The sequence below is a fragment of the Talpa occidentalis genome, unplaced genomic scaffold, assembly GCF_014898055.3.
Source record: "Talpa occidentalis isolate TD23 unplaced genomic scaffold, MPIMG_talOcc4v2.1 talOcc4.4, whole genome shotgun sequence".
Classification (NCBI taxonomy): Eukaryota; Metazoa; Chordata; class Mammalia; order Eulipotyphla; family Talpidae; genus Talpa; species Talpa occidentalis.
Genome location: NW_023604295.1, coordinates 61195670 through 61213266, shown reverse-complemented (window position 1 = coordinate 61213266; position 17597 = coordinate 61195670). Strand labels below are relative to the sequence as shown.

The window sequence follows — 17597 nt, the reverse complement described above, 5'->3', positions numbered from 1 at the left end:
ATTTTGCACCAAAATACAACTGCTAGAACTGGAACAAAGTAGGATTGACATAGAAGTGGACTGAAGAGGCAGGCAAAAGCAGAGTTTGACTATGAAGGGAGCATAATGTCTATATATCAGGTGAAATAGCCCCCTTTTTTTAAAAATATGTATTTAAGTAGTGCTGCATACTGTTTGAGAATGGCAATTACAATTCAGTTATAAAGAAAGGGATTTAAGGCTGGTCCCTTTATACAGATTATTCTCTCGGGTTTATAGTAATTAAAAATTATTTCACAAAAATGTAAATATTTTAAAATATAAATGGGTATGCAGTGAAAATTAGAAAACTTTTCTACCTCTGTCCCCTTTTCCAGAGGCATCAAAATTAACAGTTGGATATGCAGGGTGGTATTGTAAGCTTTTTTCAAGGTCTGTTCGTGACATTGGTCAATAGGTTAGCATTCTGGTATAACTAGGTTAGTCTTCCCCAAAGGAAATACAGCAGAAGCCATATGTAATTTAATGTTTTTCTATGAGCCACAACAGCTTGAAAGGTAAAATTAGTTTTAATAATACATTTTATTTAACCAGATATATCTGGTGTCTCAACAAGTGGTAGTTCATGAAAATATTAATATTTTACGTTCTATAATTTTTTACTGCATATTGGAAATCTAGGATATGACACTAGTTTGAAACACTTCAAAACACATGGCATATCATGGTGTAGCCACATTTCAAATGCTTAGTAGCCATATGTGCCTATTGGCTAGTGTATTGGATAGCACAGTTCTAGATTAATATATCATTTGTTTATAGATTCCCAAGATTTATTGAAGATTAATGAATACTGTTTGATGAATGATGTATAGTGAATCTCTTACATTACCAGTTTGTTAAGTTTGTTAGCTCAACTGCTCATTATAAACTATTAACAAAAATATTTTTAATGATTAACATAGGAATAGCTTATAATAGAACATGAAATAATTTTAGAAAAAAATAATTTCAGGTTGCTTAAATTCCATAAAAGGGACCTTGGAAATGTACATTTTTTGCAAGGATTTTAATACAGTGTTCATTTAAAAGGGTCAACAAAATGTTGAGCATCATAAAGTGAAGCAAAATAGATAATAACCTTTTTCAGAGAAAGCAGGTGCCTCTGTTACTGGGAAACTTTGTAAATTGGAGTAGTTGTGAAAATCCTAAATAAGTGGTACAGTTACAGAGAAGAGCACTAAAAAGTATCAGAGACTAAGCAGTATTGCTCTTTGATAAACTGAAAACATTAAAGGGATATAATTAAAATTTGTAAAATCATATGCCAATATAATAAGCTTGTTTTTTAAAATGGCTTTTATTATATAAATTTTGAAATAGGCACAAAAGTAGATACAGAATAATTACTTTTTCATATATCCTTCATGAAGCTTCAACACTTACCAGTAATTTTGGCTTTTTTTTTTTTTAACCTGGCTTTTCTTTGTGTTTTAACTTGCTGAAATATTTCAAATCACATCCTACATGTTATCGCATGCAATTTTTTAGTATGCATATTTAAATAATAACCTTTTCTGTTTAACATAACCAGTATGTCATTACTACAACTAACTAAATTAGTAGTAAATCTTGATATTGACATACATTTATATTTGAATTTCCCTAATTGTCTCATAATTATTAGTTAGCTTATTTACATCAGGAATCTAACAAAGTTAACATTTTCCATTTGATTATCTGCCTTCTCTTTTTTCCATTATCTGTCACCCCAATACATTTCCATAGTCAAAACTATGTATATTATTTATTGCTATCTATAACACTTTATCCCAAAACATGATACTAAAAGAGACACATCTAGGCTTGAGTCAGGGATCTGTGAGCAGCTTAGCTGGGATGTTGCTGTTTTTTTAACCAGTTGAAATTTAATTTTTTTATTATACTAATTTAGGTATCGTTGGTTTGTAACACTGTATGTTTTAGGCAAGTTAACACCTCAACAAGTGTGTGTTGTCATACTATGCCCTCCAACAAACCTTTAATAATCCTCCATTGTAGTATTGTGCCCTTCTCCAAACAGCTCACTCTCCCCTTTTGGTAGCCTCAGTTCTACAGTCAAATTTCAGGGTTTTGTTTTTGTCTGTTCCTGTGCTTTGCTTTGTTTATATTCCACACAGGAGTAAAATTATTCGGTATTTTTCTTTTTCCTATGACTCATTTTGCTTAGCACAATCTCCCAATCTCCAGTTCTGTCCATATTGTTGTAAATGGTTGGATTTCATCTTTTTTTTTTTTTTAACAACGGCAGTATTCCATTGTGTATATATACCACATCTTTATTTATTTGTTGTTGGGCATTTAGGTTGTTTCTATGTTAGCTTTGTGTTTTGACTCCAGGTCTCTGTCATCTTAAGCTTAACTGGAACTGGTACATCTCTTTCCAAGATAATCCCTCACATTGTTTTTGGCAGGAGGCCTCAATTCTACCAGAGCACATGATAAAGAGAAATTATAAGGGTGAAGTTAACTGTCTTTTTTGACCATATCTCAAAAATTTATCATTTTTACAGTATTCTATTGGAATACAGGACAGCCCACAGTGTGGGAGGGAATGAATACTCGTGGTTTATTGCTTGTTCTTAGCTCATTTTTGTATTGTGGAGTTAATCTTACTAATTTCTATGGCGATAAGGATACTGACTCATTATCATATACTATACAGGTGCAAGAGTCTGTAGGGGTCATGGTAGAGACTGGTTACCACTCAGTGTAGCAAAGTACAATTCCGGCAGTGTCACCATTATATAAGTGAGTCCTTCAATAATAGTTGCTCTTTTGAGTGAGTTCATAGAATCATTATGGGCAAAAATTTACCACATAGAGCCTTAATCTCAGCCTTTTTGATGGTAACTGAATTAATATTATTATTATGAGAAGTGTGTTTAAAACTCGTTTTAAAGTGAAGCTCCAGAGTTACAAATATTCCAGTCAGTGGTTTTTATTAGCTGTAATATGTTGACGCCAGATAAATGGCATAGTCTTTGTGCATCTGAAATAGATACAGAATAGGGATTGCTGTTGAGGTTGACGTTTTTGCCTGTTCTTTGCTCATTTTTGTATTATAGATCAATCATTTGAATTTTAAGAATAAGAATCGATTGTTGTATACTACACATATTTCTCCTTCTTGGTTGTATTTCTGTGCCAGATTTTTGTAACTTCTGTTCTAAAATTTAGGTATGAAGTACAACCCAGGACTAAGGTGGTATCTAAATTTTTTTAACTTTTAGTGCCTTTGTCTTAAACTATTAAGAAAATATTTAAGAAACTTGTAGAAGTTTCTTTCTTTGGGTGTTTGGGAAGAGGATTAATAGCTTAAAAATAGGTAAGCAAATATTTCTATTAAAAAGAGAAAAGCCACAACTCTTGCTCGAAAATAAGCTGGCTATAAATTACAGGTATATATCTCATGTAGCGTTATAGTACATTGAACTGAGCAACCAGTCTCATAGAGTGGGCTCATCTTGATCTCAGCCTGAGAGTGCTAGCTGCCTACTATAGCTCAATTTCATTGGTTAATGTGGTGACTATTTTTTTAAGTAGTTAATGTGGTGACTACTTTTCAGTAATTCTCTTTCTTCCTAGAGCATGCTGTGTATGCTATTTACTAATAGTGTTTTGATTAATAGCAGTTTGAAAATTTTTCAAGTAATTAGTGAACATAAACTTAGTGAAAAAATTTGAATACTAACCAGATATTAAAATGCAAGTTTTATTGCTACCCTAGGTATTAGAGCTAGCTAAATCCAACATTGGAACTGTAAAAACAGTAGAGATGATAAAGACACAAACCAGTAAATCCTTATTTGGAAATCACAGGTAATAACAGTATAAAAGGTTTATCCAGAGGATCTTTGGTCTAGTTCAAATAGGATTTCCATTTCCAAGAACACATTGCCAGTGTTAAAACAGGTCTGCCATTATTAAAAAGTGTAGTGAGAAACTGTTTAGGCTTTATCAGAGTCCACGTGATTGGATAGGATATTCAGATGTTGGAAAAAAGTCAAATAGTTGTTAAATGCCAAAGGTGTTTTTGGGGCCTAGTAGTTAAGATGTGTAAATTCTTACTACTAAAGAGTCCCTTCTTTTGGTAACAAAGGTTGAAAACTTTAGATGATGATTATAGTGTTTTGGGAAAGATTTAAGAGCTACCAATGATTTGGCCCATTTCTCAGATTTTTTTTTTTTATTGATTTTCAGCTCTTTCAATTTTTACTGAACATTATCAGTACATATCTGTCGGCCATTGAAACCCTTTGTTTTTCTTGAATTTACAAAGTAACAACTAGTACTATTTGCTGTGGGTTAGAGTTCTCTGCAGTTACTCTATAGCAGAGCAAGCTGTACTCTTTAAGTTGGTCATTCTTTTCATAGACACTTAAAAGGGAACAGATTTACACTGTGTGTTTATATGCTTGGATGCGGAGAGAATGTAAATGTGCCTTAAAAATATTTCTCTCTGCTTAGTTAAACCTGTCTTTTTTCCTCATCTTGTCTTTCTTAGGTCAGATATACCAGCAGTACCCACAGCAGGCTGGCTATGGTGCTCAGCAGCCGCAGGCACCACCTCAGCCACCACAGCAGTATGGTATTCAGTATTCAGGTGAGCAGGTGTCCAGAGGGAGTTAGCTCATGGTTTTTGAGCTGTTTCTATACTCATTTAAATTTAAGCCCTTGCTCTTAATTCCTTAGTTTGTAATATTTATACCACTGTAGTAAGTAGTATTTTTTTCAAAAACTTTTACATAAATATTTTATTGTAAGTAAACACTTCATTTTTCCAAAGGGCAAATAAAACATAGTACATGATTATATAATAACTTTAGTATAAAAGTTTTGAATATAAGTCTGTCTCTTACTACTGTGAACAGTTTAACTCTTAGCTGACTTAGAACTGCAAAAATGCAAAGTTTTTCCCCATTGTATGCAACACTTAATCCCAGTGTACTTGTAGTACCTGTAAAAATAGTTTTCTCTTATATGAAAAGGTGACCTTATTAAATAAGAACCATATTTAAGCTGTGCATGTTTTTAAAATCTCCAAACTCAAGCCATAAAAGTAGAAATAAAAATGTAATTCTGTCAACTAAAACCATTAAGTATAGTTGTTTTAAATAGGCATGCTGGGTATTTTACTATCTGTTCACTGAAAATTATATGTGTGGCACTGTTAACATTATGGTTGTAATCCAAGTAATTTTTATATTTGTTACATCAGAGAGAGGGTTTGTGATGAGCTCTTGTTTTATAGCCAAACATTTAAAAATCATAATTTCAGCTGTGCCTAAACATAAATTGCTATCTAAACCAAATTCTATTTTATGGAGTTTTGAAGTATCAAAGAGAGCAAGAATCAGCAAACTCTAGTCCATACGTCCAAATCTGGTCTTTCGCTCATTTCTGTAAATAGTTTTATTAGATCACATTCATTCCCATTCATTTCTGTGCTGTCACTGCTTTGGCACCATGACAGTTGAGTAGTTGCAAGAGAGAACCTGTAGCTCACAAAGCTTACAATATTTTACTGTCTGGCCCTTTACAGAAAAAGTTAGCCAATCCCCTTAACTAGGCCAATAAACTTCTATCACTAATTGGGGTTTGGTATATTATAATACATACAAGCAATTTTTATTTGGACTGTATTTTCTGTAATGTGATTAACTTCTACTGATACTTTTTAATTATATAAAATAGGTGAAATAAATTTAAACTTAGATTATGATATTGGGGGATATTTTTAGTATGAAATCCTTTAAAATGTAGCAAATTATATAATTTAGAAACAGTAGATGCTAGAGTATAGAAAATGTAGCATTGGAGTATATTTGAGTATACATCTGGTTATCAAAGCCAGGAAAATTTCAACCCTCATGTGTTTCAGAATCATCAGAGAGCTTTTTGCATTATAGCTACCTGGGTGCTTGTTCCAGAGATTTTGTTTCATTGTGGGTGGGAGGGAAGGGGGTTCATGATTTGATATTTTAAAAGCATTGCAGGGTCATTCTGAAGCACAGCCAGGGTTGATGACCACTGATGTTGTCCCAGACATTTTTTTTAATAAATGAGGCAAGTAGAATTTAGAGAGGTGGTGATGCATTGAAGGATTTGTAGCCATTCAGGAAAAGGTAGACCCCTGTATACTTTATTTCTCAATAGCATTTTCCAACCTAGACCAGTAGTTGAAGACTTTTCTGCCATTAAAAAGCTATATAGGAAATATTTTATGCTTTGTGGGCCATATGAACCCTTGTCCTATCCTATTTATTTAAAAAACAATTCCATTTCTTGCAGTTTTGGTGTTCTTAACCAAAGTTAATTTTTCAAGGGAGGGTGACTGTAGACACATATAGAAGCATTGCTACAATTTTAAAGACCAACAAGCTGCTTGTGAAATGACTTCCGAGGACCTTTAAGGGTTATTCTCTCTTGAGAAATAATTAAGAATCTGGTTGCTTCCCAACTCATATTAAGCCAGTTTAGATTTTAGTTGCTGGGATGAAAAGCAATTTTTTTTTTTTGACTCGCAGTCTTAAGTTAGGCATTTTTAGTATAAAAGTTGAACACTCTCTCCAGAAACCTAACAGTAAAAATTTTTTTTTTTTTTCATGTAGAGGGTAGGAAATTGTATGATATGCAAGTTTTTATCATGAATTGACTTTAGTATTTAGATGCTACATGAGTAAACTGCATTAGATACTTATTTAAAAATTAAACTTGCTCTTACATGATTTTAGTCAGGTTCTTTACTCTGAGTACAATTTAGTTCTTTTCAAATTATTCTTTGTATTTCTGATCCCACTAGTCCTATAACTTGAATTTGATTGGGAGATATGGAAATAGTCAACTAAATACTCTGCTTGGAGACTGTAAGTGGTGGTGGTAACATTGGACCATCTTTGACACTGTTGGTTTGCCAGTTTCCCTCTGTGACCTTTTCCAGTTTTATTCATGGACTATATCAAAAAGCTTTCTTTCATGAGTAAATTTTGAACCCAGGTTCAAGGTGAGTTCAGAATATACTCAAATTCATTCAATCCTTTTTTTTTTTTTTAATGCAGGGTTGTACATATTTTAATAATTTTCTTATGTATCTGGTATTTAATGCTGACAGGATTCCAGTCAATGGAGAGGTTTCATTGCAAGTAGCTGCAGGTGTGTTTCATGGTAGAGATAAAAGTTTTTAGTGAGCAGACTTTCTTTAAAAAAATTTTACATTCTGGTAAATAATACAGCTTTTGATTTTATGGGGCAATATAGTATGCTTGTTGTGTGTTATGCTGTTACTGCTAAGTCAAAAATTTGTGTTGTAAAGGCAAAAACACTCATACCAAATCTAAAAGTTGCAAGATTTTAAGGATTGTAAAAAAAATGGGTACTTAATGTTTATTCTTAAAAGGCTTAGTTTGTGTAGATGAATACACCTTAAAGTCTCTCAGCACAGTAAGATGTATTTGTTAGCACCATTGTTTCATTTAAAAAATATTCATTCTGACATTATTTGGTATTGTGTTAAATAGGCCTCCCCTCAAAAGAGGTTACTGACTAGCTTTTGCATTAATTCCTGCCTTTTATCATTTTAGCATCTTTTTTTATGCTAGGAGTTAAGCTACAACAGAAATTTGCTCTCAGGGACTACGTAGTCTAGAAGCAGCTGTAATGAAATATACAGATACAGAGTGGTTTCAGTTTTAGAGGGTTTGAAAAAATTGTCTAGCAAACACCTCTGTGATACTCCTTGGTCTTGAAATATTGTATGACGGCATTTACTACTGGTTAAATATTTGGGAAGAGTTTGTTAAATTTCTCATCATTTTTGGCCCATAACAGTAAGGTATTCTCTGGAAAACTTTCACCAAAAGAAAAATAAGATATGAATGTTATTTTGCCTTTTCAGCAGGTTATAGTCAGCAGACTGGACCCCAACCACCTCAGCAGTTCCAAGGATATGGTCAGCAACCAACTTCCCAGGCACCAGCTCCTGCCTTTTCTGGTCAGCCTCAACAACTGCCTGCGCAACCACCACAGCAGTACCAGGCGAGCAATTATCCTCCACAAACTTATGCTGCCCCCACTTCTCAGCCTGCTAATTATACTGTGGCGCCAGCCTCACAACCTGGAATGGCTCCAAGCCAGCCCGGGGCCTATCAACCAAGACCAGGTTTTACTCCACCTCCAGGAAGTACCATGACTCCAAGTGGGCCTAACCCTTTTGCGCGTAACCGTCCTCCCTTTGGTCAGGGCTATACTCAACCTGGGCCTGGTTATCGATAAAGAGGCTTAGCTACACCAATGAATGTAGCTGCTAGCTATTTGCCTCCCAAGAGACTCCAATACTATTTTAATTTGTATTGAAGTTCAGAAATTGAAAAAGCAGAGCATTTTTTTTATGATATTATTGTTGCTGTTAATTGAAAGTATAATTTGCTGGAACTTAAAAGACCAAAATGAAATATTTTCCCCCCTTTGCTTAAGTGTAGCAGCTTCCTAGTTATTTTGGAACACTACTCTTAAATGTGTATAAGTGATTGACTTTCTAGCTTGCCTTTTCCAGAGGATATTAAAATGCTAGGTTGAAGTTTAGCCATCTTGGCTTTTTACTATTAACATGATGTACTAAAGTAGATCCTTTTGAGAAGCCAGGTAGAGGCTATGTATAAAATGTAACATTGATAGGTTAATAAAGATAATTGAATCCATTAGTAGTCTTGTAATTTTAATTCAGTCATTTATATACATGAGTAAAAAGTAAATCTTATTGTTGTTTTGGTCTTTAAAGTATAGATGTTTTAAGTTTGTGTTTTTCCTGATTTTCAAAGAAATGCATTTAACAGTCATTGGCTTAAAGTAGATCTCACAGGTAGATTAGTTTAGGACATAAACACAATAGAGTATTTAAAAGATACTCAATAACCTTTTGATTTTCTTTATAGAGAGGAACCATTCAGAAATGAAGAACATACTCTTAAAAAAACTACATCTCTTTATTGCAGGGTTTATACTTGTTTGAAAAATACAAAAATGTAGCATTGATAAAACTGAAGCCATGTTGAAGGTAAGCACAGGAAAGATCCTTTCAGAATGAGGGCAGCATTCCCTATCTCCCTCCCCAAATGAAGGAAAGCAAGTATTTTAAATAAAAATGAGATTTTCATTATAAGATGAGTTAAACAGAATTATGAAAACATCCTTTGATATATTCATTCCTAAGAAGCCATGTGTAAAAAGTACAGTAAATGTTCTGTAAAATGTTAGGGATCTTTTTGTGCTCAGACTTCCCATTCAGTCTCTGCATACAACTTGATTGGCATGACAGTATAAACATAATTGCTTAAAGGAATACTTTGACATGCAGATGTTATAATATTTATGGGTAGTAAAAGGACAAAATATATTTTGAAACTATCATTTCATCTGAAATGAAATTTACTCAGCATCTTATCAGTATTTATGGAAATGTATATTAATGTTAATCACTGTTTAAATGTTTCAGAAAAAGTAGTTATTGCTAAAAAATTGAAGTTTAAATAAACATGAACCTTAGAACCTTTTTTCCCCACATATATATATGCTGAAGTTAATTTGATCTAATAAGTTAAACCAAGTAGAGATTGATGGAATTAACTCAAAGTAGAAAGAATACACAATAAAAGTAAATAGCTTTTAAAAGTATATTAGTTTTTGATGTTAATTTTGTTATAAAAGTATCTCAAAACATCATTACAACAGTCTGATAAATAATATACACATGATCTCTTAAAATACCATGTCTTAGGGAGCCAGCTTCCCAAAAAATGCTATTCTGTTAATATCTTGCTTTCTTAGAATGACTTTGTAAAACCTGATAAATATCTCAGCAGTCTTTTCTAATAAACATCTAATATTGCTTTTATACATATAGTAAACATAGGTTTTAAATGAATGTGACAAACACCATAGTATTTCCAATTATTTGTGGCCAAGATGAAACAACTTTTGAATATGACTGTAGCATCTACCATTTTCCAGGAATAGTGGTTCCACATTCATACCATTGGACATAATTGATTTGGGTGTGACCACCTATTTCTCCAAACTGGACAGGTTCTTGGCGAACTGCTCTGTAATAGCCTAAGAGAGAAAATAAGTTTTAATAGCTGTTAATATTTTTACCTTTGTTGATCAGATTGAAGGGGGTTACTGGAAAAGGTATTGTAGTAAATGGATAGCAACAGAAGTGCTGGTGTCTTCCCTGAGGTAGTCATGACTGGCTCAACATTAGGAGCACCTGAAGCTCTGACATTTTTTGCCTTAAGTTACATACTACCAAACATCCCATCCTGAGACCAAACTGCAAAGTGGAGGAGTCAGCGGTGTTTTGAGTATTAAAACATTCAATATACTCTGTATATACAGTGACCCTTGAATAACATGATTTTGAACTGCACAGGTCCACTTGTATGAAGATTTTTTTTCAGTTCCTCAGCCTACTCAAAGCGAAGACAACCTTTACAATGTTTCACTTTGTTAACATTTTTCTCTAGCTTCCCTGATTGTAATATTGCAGGATATAATTTTTGTGTCAATCACAAAATATGTGTTACTCAACTGTTAAAGGTAAGGCTTTAGTCAGCAGCAGGCTAGTAGCAGCTTAGGTTTTTGGGGGCGGGGATGAGGGGCTGTAAAAAGTTATACTTGAATTTTCAACCACACTGGATTAATTCCCTCATTGCTCAAGGGTAAAAGAATACTTTTTTTTTAATTTTTTTTAATAAATATTTTATTTATACAAGCACTGGGTACAGTCAGAAGCACAGGAGGGTGAGAGGATTCACCAGAGCCAGAGCAGGGAACAGAACAGGCAGACTGACGAAATACACTGCTAAGGGGAGCAGCGGGTGCGGCAGGAGAGGTCTGCACGGCATGTGGGACCCTCACCCAGCAGCCAGGGATTGAACCGGCGCTGCAGCGGCTGCGGGCAACTTTGCAGCCACTGCAGCACTCAACCGCTGCTCCACCAGGGGAGACCCTAAAAGAATACTTTCTGCACACTATAGACTAGTGGTGGTCTTTGGACAACTGACCTGAGTAAAAGTGCTATGTACTCAAATGTTTGAGCAAACTATCCTGTTTTCCTATTTTTTTTTTTTTAAAGATTGATTCAATACAAGAACCGGGGTACAGGCCAGATGTGTGGGAGATGGGTGGGGAGGATTCACCAGAGACTGAGTGGGGAACAGAACAGGCAGACTGAAATACACTGCTGAGAGGAGCACCAGGTGGGTATCTCCATGGTCGGGATCAAACCCACACTGCAGAGGCTGCGGAGAGCTTCGCAGCGCTGCATTCAACCACCTGCGCCATCAGGGAGGCCCCGTTGCTTAATTTCTAAGTATAAAACAGTGAAATTTCCTTCAAGGATCATTCATTAAATGATCTAACAGTTCACTGTGAGAAATACATGCCATTTTATAGTATGTTATATATCTTAAGTCATCTTTTACTATGATTTGTATTTTTAGGTGCCCGTGAACACAATGTGGTGCTGAAAAGACTAGTCAACTAATTTAATGTTTTAAATGAACGTCTCAATTTTCATTAAGATACTTGGTGCTAATGTGTCATTAGCAAGTAAAAGTGGTCCTTAAAATAGAACAGTTCTGGTAAGAAATTGTTTTTATTTATAAGGCAATTTTTAGGGAATTTATTTGGGAGACCCTGTTACTGTTTTGTTTTTTTTTGGGGGGGGGAGCAAATTTGGGTTTCCTTGAAGTAGAATGCATTTATATATGTGTCTATGTAATTTTGCTTGGCTCTAAGAAATAGAGGCATGGACTGGGAGCAAAGTTGAAACTTCTGTTGAAGTCTTTATATTAAGGTTGTGTATGAAGGTTTTCTTTTTTCAGCCTGATACCTGGAGTAGTAGTGCTATAAAATTATTTTTAAAATGGTTGCCTTCCTCAGCTTCGGTTCTTTCTGGGTGAATTTGGAAAATCTTCCTGTTTATAAGGTGGCTCAGAAAGCATACCTTCTTTGGTGGGTAACTGATCAGAAGTGAGTTGCTGTCCTGTGCGTCCATCTAAAAATGAATCCACAAACTGGCAGTGATCTTCTCCGTGGCCTCTCTGATCTCCTATGTTATAAAATTTTCCTGAAGAGTGAGAAATTGAAAGTATCATAAATTGTTACTTTCTGTGATAATTCTAAAATAATCAAATTGTTTTAAATATTCAATCTTTATTGCCCTCGCACCCTTATTTGAAGCTACAAGTGTTTGGCTGATCTTTTAAGTAGTCTCCCCAGATAGTACCCTGCTTTCAGTCTTGCCTGCTTATATTCTTTTTCCCCTCTTACTCTCAGAGATTAGTCGTCTTTTAAAAATGCAGCCCTGATGTAAATGTTTGCCCTAAATCTCTCCAGCAGTCTCTTATTCTCAGGAAAAAACCCAGATTCCTTACCTGGTTTCAAAGCCCCATTTGATTTCATGCATGTCTGTCTGATCTTCCACTTACTAATCCTTCAGCTACCCTGGTGGAACTGGCTATGCATGTTCTGCTGTAGACCTTTGTATTTCACTTGTCTCTAGCTCTACATCTTCGGTTGGTTGGCTCCTTCTCATAATTTTCTTAAAAGCACATGTGCTACCTTTTCAGAAAGGCTTTGCCTTACCATTCTTACTAGAGCAGCTTCCATGCAGCCATTTTCTCTTTAAGAATTATAATGTTGAAGAAAATTTGTCTTTCTCTACTAGATTGTATGCTCCATGGAAGTAGGGATGTATCTTGTATGCTGCTTTGTCCCCAGTACTTAACAATGTATGACACAAAATGGGTAATGTTCATTGAATGACTGAACAAATGTCTATCTTTCTGCGTTGGGACCAGCCTTGGTTTTTTTTTTTTTTTTTTTTGTTCAAAAACAAAACTCACTGAGTCTAGTTCTAGACCTCTGGCAGACTTACAATTAAAGATGTTAGATTCCTTCCATGATTATTGTTAGAGACACTTGTTAGATGAATGTGTGTACTTTAGCTCAATTTGTTACATCCAAATTTGCCATGATAGCACTGCTTCAAATTGCATTTCCATTATCTACCTTCTAATCGCATGTCAGTCTATGGTGGTTAAGAATTCTAATATCTTGCTCAAAAAGAAAACTTGTATTAACATCACATCATTATGTCTGGTATAGCCCATGGAAAACGCTAAGTTATGGAATGCTAGCATTCCCTAAAGTATAACGATCAAAACAAAGTAAGTATTTCTGCTTACCGGTGAGAGAATCACTCAGATATATCTTGTATCTGAGAGAATTGCACAGCTGCACTCCTACAAACTTTTTATACCATGTCCTCTTGACATACTGTTTGCCCTTACATTCTGAGTAAGAGTCTGAATTAAAAGGTCTTTCAGTCCAGATGGCATCTCTTCCTGCTGCATAAGGAAAATACATGATTTTGAGTTTAGTACGGCAAAGCTATCCTAAAAGCTTTCTAAAAATCACTTTGCAAAGTTCGTTGACAATTTGCTGATACTTGGTTTTCTCTAGTGTTAAATATTGGGGCCAAATGAGTTTAAACCTGTAACCCCCCAGATAAGTTTGTCAATAGTGAGATAAATCTCAAGAGCAGTATGTTTAGCTATTTAAAATCTCTACAGTTGTAGATTTAAATAGGATCCCTTTAAGAGCAAATTTAGTTTTCTTTTTTGCAACATAGTATATACCATTTAAACAGCTATTTTAATGTGACTTGTTATTAAAAGTAGAAATGAAATTGTTATAGCTTAAATTCTTGTCAGGTATATAAAGGAAGGCAAGTTTCAGAATAGACAGCTTAATCTCAAAATACCATACACTCAGTGTTACTGAACATTTGAGGTAAGCATTCACCCCGATCAGGATTCTAAGAAGATTAAATGGACTGGAGTGAAACTGTAACTAAGATCCTGCTGTACCTCATGAATTGAATCAGTATATAGGACATTAGAGGAAAGCATGTAGTTAGGTTTGTGTTGAAACAGGTACTTACCAGAAACTGGCTCGCTCACTCTTGGGTCAGCTGAGGAGGAAAAAAAACAGTCAAAAGTAAGTCTCAAAGTTCCAGTGGCATAGTGAAGAAGATGGGTGGTTTCAGTTAAGTCTTACTTGCAAAATGGTACACTTTTGCTAGAGACTGAGTTTGAAAGTATTGTGGAAACTCCTTGACTGGAGAATCACCTCTACGGTACTCAGCGGTATCTTTTATATATAATTTGAGTAGTTAGGTAACTTTGTTGCTGTTTCAGCTCTTACACATCATTTCAAAAGCCACCTCCGTTAGTTTCATACAGAAAGTACTAATGATTAAATCACCAAGCTGCCATCAGCAGTGTTGTAATAATCATACAAGTAATGCTGTGGGTACAGATGCATCTCATTAAGAAATTAGAGCTTAACATACCATATTAAAAAGCTTCAGCTACATGTCATAAAAAACGAATTCCCTTTCTGGATATACTGTGTCTCAATTTGTCTGACATACATATACACACACACATATATTTGGCTTTTGAAAGGAATATTCAATTTTCTAATTTGTTAGTTTTTCATAAAATGTATAAATTTTGATATTTTGAATCTACTAGGTTCAGAGAGGGTACTTATTTGAATATAAACTGATTACATGGTATTAAAAATATTTTTAGCTTATATGCCCCACTTCTGACATCGAGATAAATGAGGAAAACCTAAGTGATGTTCCTTCGTAAGAGTAACATCAATTTGCTATTTTCCATGGATTTTTTTTTTTGGTGTAATGGAAGAAACTATATGTACATAGTGTTTATTTGACTTTCAGACAAGCTCTCTTTGCAAACAATGTAGCCCAGAGTTACATTCTTGTTGGGAATTACCTGATTCAGTACTGAATGCCACTGTGTTACTGGTGGGGCCTTCACCCAGTGGGTTTTTGGATTTCACTTGGAATTCATAGCTGTGTAGAAGGGAAATAAAAAGAAAATTGTAATCTTCAAGGGTAGGAAACATTCCCCTGTTAAACAGATAGCCTTCCTAATTTTAGGTTTGGTTTGTTTTTTTAGAATTATGATGCCAGTGAATGGACATTTTCTACAAGTAGCTTCAGGAAAGAAAAAAGTAATTTTACTTTCTGAACAGCTTATGTTTTATGTATGATTAAGTTTAAAAAGATAGCTGAGGGCCTCCCCCATGGCTCAGCGGTTGAGCACTGGGTTGCGAAGCTGCCTGTAGCCTCCGCAGCGCTGGTTCAATCCCCGGCTGCTCCCCGGCCACTGGGCGAGGGTCCCACATGGCGCGACAGACCTCTCCTGCCGCCCGCTGCTCCCTTCAGCAGTGTAATTCATCAGTCTGCCTGCTCTACTCTCCCCTCTGGCTCTGGTGAATTCTCTCACCCTCCCGCGCTTCTGACTGTACCCAGTGCTTGTATACATAAATAAATCTTTAAAAAAAGAAAAAATAGATGACTAGTAATGTTATAAACACAATGAGTTCATACTAAACTCTTTAACAGTATCTACTCCAGCACCAACAGCTAGCACCTGAAAGCTATTGATAAAGTTTGCAAAATGTTAAAAAAAAAATGTCCTTTAAAACTGCAAATTACAAATAACTGGGTAAGTTGGTAATGTTTATATAGGGAAGAGGCATGTGGGGGACCTAGGCTATCTAGCAATAAGGGACTTCGTTTCCTTCAAATGTCTCATTTTCTTGGGCAACGAGATGAAAAAGTCCTTTTTCATTCCTTATTATAGTTCAACGCCAACAATGAGGAACCTTGCCTGTGTCACAATCAAATGCTAAAGTGACCGTGGGAAAATTTTTTAAAGATTCTTCCTCCATCCTACCTACTGAGGTTTTGAGGGAGTTCAGTCAGGAATCCTCTGCTATGATATTTGATAACTACTAAACTGTAGGGACAGATGCACATGAAGAAAACTTTTTCCAAGGACTTCTGCTTGCATTTTATGGAACTCAGCTCTCCTGTGGTCCCTGGAAGCCACCAAGTCCAGAGTAAGGACAAGGTTAGTGTCTTCTTGTGAAGAGCATGAGTAAAAGCTCGCTCGCTCTCTAAACCAAATTCATATGGGCCCGGTCCATAATTCTGTTAACAAAACCCAAGTGAACCCAGATTCCTTGGAGTTACATGGAATCCTATCCTCAAAAATTCTGCCCCTTTGGCATAATTTTTGCAAATATTTACATATTTGGCAAATTTTATTCATGGAATACTTAGGCAGAGCAAATTCTTTTAAGAACTTCAGACAGCAAACTATTTGCCATTTACCTCATCAGCAGAGTTAGCAGAAAAGCAATTCTGAATATAAAACCAATTTGGGCCAGCTTATACTATTGTAAGTCTCAAATTTGTACAGTGCTTTTGGGAGATCACTCCAGTTCTTGAAAAGGTGCTAACTGAATAAGAATGTGGAATACAAAAGAAAAATGGTTTTTATAAACAAGTGAGTAACAGAAGGATGACACTTCTCAGTTTGGTACTAAGGATACCAAGTGAACAGTAACAGGAAAACTTTTCTAGAGTCCAAGGAGACAGATTCCTGACTACTGAGGTATTGCACTAAAACTACTAGAAACTCTAAGAAAACACATTCAAGTATTACAACAATAGCAACCACTTTCCCACTTTTTTAGTGCTCATTATGTATCAGATGCAACAATTCTGCATACATTAATATGACACAAACCCCAAGAGCTAGATGTTACTCTGTTTTTTAGTTAAGAACAATGAGGTGCTCAACCATTGTACTACTATAGCTTTGGCTTTTCCAGACTCCCAAGCCTTGTGAAATGATTAAAACATACAGGGTTTTTAGCAGGAGACTGCACATTAAATTACATTTTAAAATTTTAGCAAACTAAGCAACTGATACAAGGTGCTATTACCATTTACAGTTAGAGCCCACTGGATATAAAACCATCCTTGTCACTCATTTACATAAATCACACATACATGGGGTGTTTTGGCATGGAATATTTCCCAGAGATTAAATTCTTGCTTAGAGGCCTGATGACTGTATAAACAAACTCTTCCTCCTCCCCTTCACACCCCTACTATGGTGAACTAAAAATGGGGAAAAAATTGCACGCATCTGGACTTTGTTTCAAGTGGGCAGTACATTCCACATTCCAGATCATTGCCAAAAGCCCCATGCTTTGGCCAAGTCCAATTGCTGGAATCCTCTGTCTCTTTATTTCACAGTTACTTACATTTTAGCTCCATTTGTAGCATGGCCACAAAGTCATTAATGTACTTTGTTTTTCTTGGCCAACTTCTTTTGACAATTGACAAGTTTTGAGGAAAACATGTTAAACTAAGTTTAAGTAATAACACTGGAAACTAAAGGCATATACAGTTGAGTGCTTAAGCAACATATAAACAGGAAATATTGGGAGTATCAAAATCATTTCCAAGAATCATTCTATTATAAAATTTATGACACACTGTAGGTTAAAACTTAGTATTTTCAGAGAATGTTGATAATGTGTAGGATATAAACATAGGAAGTTTTAAAAAATAAAGGATAAAAAAATTTTAAGATAAAAAC

General features: G+C 35.1%; 2 protein-coding genes across 8 annotated transcripts in view; one reads left to right on the top strand and one right to left on the bottom strand.

The window, feature by feature from the left end:
• TFG (trafficking from ER to golgi regulator) overlaps positions 1-8738 on the top strand; it is a 29539-nt gene extending 20801 nt beyond the window's left edge. For 2 of the 6 annotated variants that reach the window (XM_037525645.2, XM_037525647.2), the window contains exons 7-8: positions 4547-4645; positions 7937-8738. In XM_037525645.2, coding sequence (XP_037381542.1) covers positions 4547-4645; positions 7937-8313 — 476 coding nt within the window. In that variant the 3' untranslated portion in view covers positions 8314-8738. The remainder of the gene's footprint in view (positions 1-4546; positions 4646-7936) is intronic. The other 4 variants (XM_037525649.2, XM_037525648.2, XM_037525646.2 and 1 more) reach the window with 3 other exon arrangements.
• Positions 8739-9007: 269 nt separating this feature from the next.
• ABI3BP (ABI family member 3 binding protein) overlaps positions 9008-17597 on the bottom strand; it is a 209935-nt gene continuing 201345 nt past the window's right edge. For both annotated transcript variants that reach the window (XM_037525650.2, XM_054700654.1), the window contains 5 exons: positions 14910-14989; positions 14048-14077; positions 13290-13451; positions 12047-12169; positions 9008-10149 (listed from right to left, as the gene is read on the bottom strand). In XM_037525650.2, the coding sequence (XP_037381547.1) occupies positions 10034-10149; positions 12047-12169; positions 13290-13451; positions 14048-14077; positions 14910-14989 (511 nt within the window). In that variant the 3' untranslated portion in view covers positions 9008-10033. The remainder of the gene's footprint in view (positions 10150-12046; positions 12170-13289; positions 13452-14047; positions 14078-14909; positions 14990-17597) is intronic.